The sequence below is a fragment of the Scedosporium apiospermum genome (assembly GCF_000732125.1).
Source record: "Scedosporium apiospermum strain IHEM 14462 chromosome Unknown SEQ_SAPIO_0121, whole genome shotgun sequence".
Classification (NCBI taxonomy): domain Eukaryota; kingdom Fungi; phylum Ascomycota; class Sordariomycetes; order Microascales; family Microascaceae; genus Scedosporium; species Scedosporium apiospermum.
The window spans coordinates 2,206,223-2,210,046 of record NW_015971822.1 but is presented as its reverse complement, the minus strand read 5'-3'; the positions used below and the strand labels follow the sequence as shown (position 1 = coordinate 2,210,046).

Sequence of the window (3,824 nt, the reverse complement as noted above, 5' to 3'; positions counted from 1 at the left end):
TTTCCATTCGATAACGCCCACTTCTCATCCTTGCTCATCGAATCATGGTTTTGGGCTAATCTTCGTTGATTTCGCACATTCTTTTCGTGAGGCTCGACGGCATTTGAGCCCTCGATAGTCGCTCTTTTGACTGCCCTTCTTAGTTCATTTTCCCTTTGCAGTATAGCCAGGCCCATTCTCGCGTCCGTTTTACTACCTTGGTATACAATCCTCTCGTGATACCCTGTATATCTTAAATTTACCCCATCCCGCCAAAAGCCATGAGAGGGCCGGCCTTTGGCCTCCTGCTTCCCGGCATCTTGGCCGGTGTAGCATCCGCTGCTACCGTCGAATATGATTGGGACATCACCTGGCTTAACGCCGCACCGGATGGCTTCCAGCGGCCTGTCATCGGCGTTAACAACCAATGGCCCTGCCCGGAGATTCGGGCCACCAAAGGCGACACCATCCGAGTCAAGATGAACAACAAGCTAGGAAACCAGACCACGAGTCTTCACTTCCACGGTATAAACCAGGTCAGCACGAACTGGATGGACGGGCCTAGTTTGGCTACTCAATGCCCTGTGCCACCGGGCGAAAGTATTGTGTATGAATTCTTGGTGAGTCGTACCTCAGGATAACACTCTTGGAACAGTTTCTAATGCCTTTCTCACTTTGTCGCATGCCATAGGCCGACGAAGCTGGGACGTTTTGGTGTAAGTGGAGACAGCTGTTTTCATCTCGCCATGATAAAAAACTGACATTGGGTTTTTCGTAGGGCACTCTCATAACATGGCACAATACCCCGACGGACTTCGCGCGCCCTTGATTATTGAAGACCCAAATGATCCGTACAAAGACGAGTATGACGAAGAATACATCTTGACGATCTCGGACTGGTGAGAACGGCGTTCGATTTGCCTCTTCCGATGAGAAGCCAAGGACTAAAAGAACAACACACAGGTTTCTTGAGGAAGCCCTGATTTTAGGAAAACGCCTCCTCAGTTCCAACAACACCTTCGGCGCCCCGCCCGCCCCCAACAGCATCTTGCTCAACGATGGTCAAGGTGCAGACTACCCATTCGAAGTCGGCAAGAACTATCGCTTCCGAATCATCAACATGGGCGCATCCAACAATGCCATGATACACTTCGACTCCCACGACATGAACGTCATCATGAACGACGCAGCCTACGTACAGCAAGAAATCGCCTACCAGCTCCACGTCACGCCCGCACAGCGCTACGACGTCATCATCAAGGGAATAGAGCGAGATAACCGCAATTTCGGCATTCTTGTCTCGCTCGACCGCAACCGTGATTACACCGCGGTTACGCCCAAGCCTGTGTGGCCCCTTAATGCGACGGCATACTTGGTCTTGGATCCAGAGGGCGAGAGGCGACCTGATGTGGTGGATGTTTGGAGACCTTTCGATGACGCGCATTTTAAACCGCTCCAGGGAGACATCTTGCCGCCTGCGGATAAGACTTTGGTTTTCAACTTCCAGACTTGTAAGGATAAGTACGGAATCGTCCGGTATGTTGAGTCGTCTAAATTTTATCTGAAATGATCATTCCTGGGAAACTAACACCAAAGCGAAGACACTGCGTCAACGGATCTCCCTATGTGCCTGCCAAGGTTCCGACTCTCTACACAGCCGCAACCACTGGTAACTTCAATACCAACGAGACCGTATATGGTGCTGTCCATCCATTCATTGTTTCCTACGGAGACATTGTTGACATTGTCGTAAACAACCACGACGGAAGTATTCACCCCTTCCATCTCCACGGCCACCATTTCCAGGTCCTCAGCCGACCCCAGACAAACGGCGGTGACTGGCCCGGCCCCGATCACGCCGGGGGGTACAATCCAAAGCCGCCCAGGAGAGATACCGTCAATGTTTTCCCAAAGTCTCACGCCGTGCTCCGATTTGAGGCGAACAATCCCGGTGTATACCTCTTTCACTGCCACATTGAGTGGCATGTTGAGATGGGCTTGACGGCCACCATAATTGAGGCGCCGGATATGCTGAGGGATATTACCATCCCGAAGGACCACATCGAGGCGTGTAAAAAGGCGGGTGTACCTTTCGAGGGTAATGCGGGAGGAAATGTTGAGGATCCGCTTGATACATCTAACATCGACTATGAGCCTCCGCTGGAGTATGTTGGGTGAGTAGCCACATCAGTTACTGACATAAATGCTGTTTTGGAAACAAGATCGCTAACGAGTGAGTTTAATAGTGCGCAATGGACACCCACATCCCCTCCCGCCTGCCGTGTGAAGCGCTCGCGTATCGGAAGGCTCTTGTAGTCTCTCGGGTAAGAACGGTTGTTATATCACGGCTATTTCTTTGTTTCTATTTCCTTGCCTCTCGCCAGCCACCCCGCTCTTATCCATGTGTTGAACAATCAGTATGCTGGGCTTGCTATCAACACTCGTGGAGCACTTTGATGCGGATGCTTATACCTCGAGTGTGGGTCATTGCCGCTCCCCAGCATCTGGAAGTCTGGATATAAACTACTCACTGATTTCACTTAGTATTGTTTTTTTTTTTTTCCCTACCTCTCTTCCGTCTTCTATTTTAAAGCATCTGGTAAGAGAAGGAGTTAATGAAACTAATGCGTATTACACACTGGCATCCAATATCTCTGCGGCCACATTACGTGAAGGGTATCTCGGAATCATACTTTGATACTAGAGGTTGTGAACCGCTCCTCTGTCATCGCCATCGATGGAGGATCGATCAAAATCCTCACTCGTCGCTCATACGTAATGATCTAGTGATAGGTTACACTGGAAAGAATACAAGTCACGCTCCTATGTTATAACACGAGTGGTGTTATGGGAAGAAAGGCCAATAGCGGCCAAAGATTCTTTCCGAGGGTTTTGGTAGTAGTGCCTTAGGATTCGGCAGATCGACATCCCCGAATTGACCTCCGACGAAGACTGCTTAGACGAAATTCTTGATAATCGGTGAAACTCCAGAATCCTCTGGAATGAGCATGAAAGTTATTGGTTATGCTCGTTATGCAGGTAGACCTCGTTGTCCGGAGCCGATGTGTTTTCCACCGACTTCCTCTGGTCCTGTATCCCGCCCCGTTGACTTACTGCTGGAGCGATGGAGGCCACATATCAAAGAGCACTGCATCAGGCTCATCTCAAAATTAGATAACTGAAATACCCACAACGAGATGTAGGCGACTGCTCAAATATTCTCTTGTCACTCTCTTTCGCCGATGAAGTAGTCATGCGCAATGGGACACCTGGAATTGTGCGAAGGGGAAAGGGACCGTCCCATTTCTTTCAGTCTGGTGGTAAAGCAGTAGGATTTCCAAGGCTCAGTTGAAATCCCGGATAAGGCCGCAGGACAGGCAGCATTCAACACAACCTGGCGTTGCAACGTGGTGCCTTCAGCTATAGAAGCAACATGGAGTTCGGAGTAAGTTGTTGTGAGGGGAACACCAGTCTCCACCCCTAACTGCCCTCATCCGGTCAGCAAAAAGGACCGATATCGTACGTTCTGTAGTAACACACGACGCTGATCTTAGCCATGCATCTCAGGCAACACTGGATAGGGCAGAGGGTATCCCGAAGTAGCCTATGTTGGAGACCTGGTAGTGGCAATACAGAACAGCAGGGGATGTGAGAGCGGGAGCCAAACACAGACCGATTCTCTGTATATCTGATGATTTCACGGCAGGAAGGGATAAGATGACTAGAGCTGCAGTCATTCCTAAGGAGGCCTACGGGTAGTGGAGGACGGTACCAAATACGGCTCAGCCTCTCCGCTCTCCGGGGAGAAGTCCGGACTGGTGGCGCAGTGTGCTTCCACAGATAAA

At 50.3% G+C, this 3,824-nt stretch overlaps 1 protein-coding gene across 1 annotated transcript; it reads left to right on the top strand.

The window, feature by feature from the left end:
• Positions 1-260: 260 nt before the first annotated feature.
• Positions 261-2,295, top strand: SAPIO_CDS8659 (Iron transport multicopper oxidase FET3; the record flags this gene model as incomplete). The annotated part of the gene is made up of 6 exons (XM_016790254.1): positions 261-599; positions 671-695; positions 758-878; positions 943-1,515; positions 1,581-2,153; positions 2,226-2,295. 6 exons carry the CDS (start codon positions 261-263, stop codon positions 2,293-2,295), a joined length of 1,701 nt encoding a protein of 566 aa, XP_016640517.1.
• Positions 2,296-3,824: the final 1,529 nt, after the last annotated feature.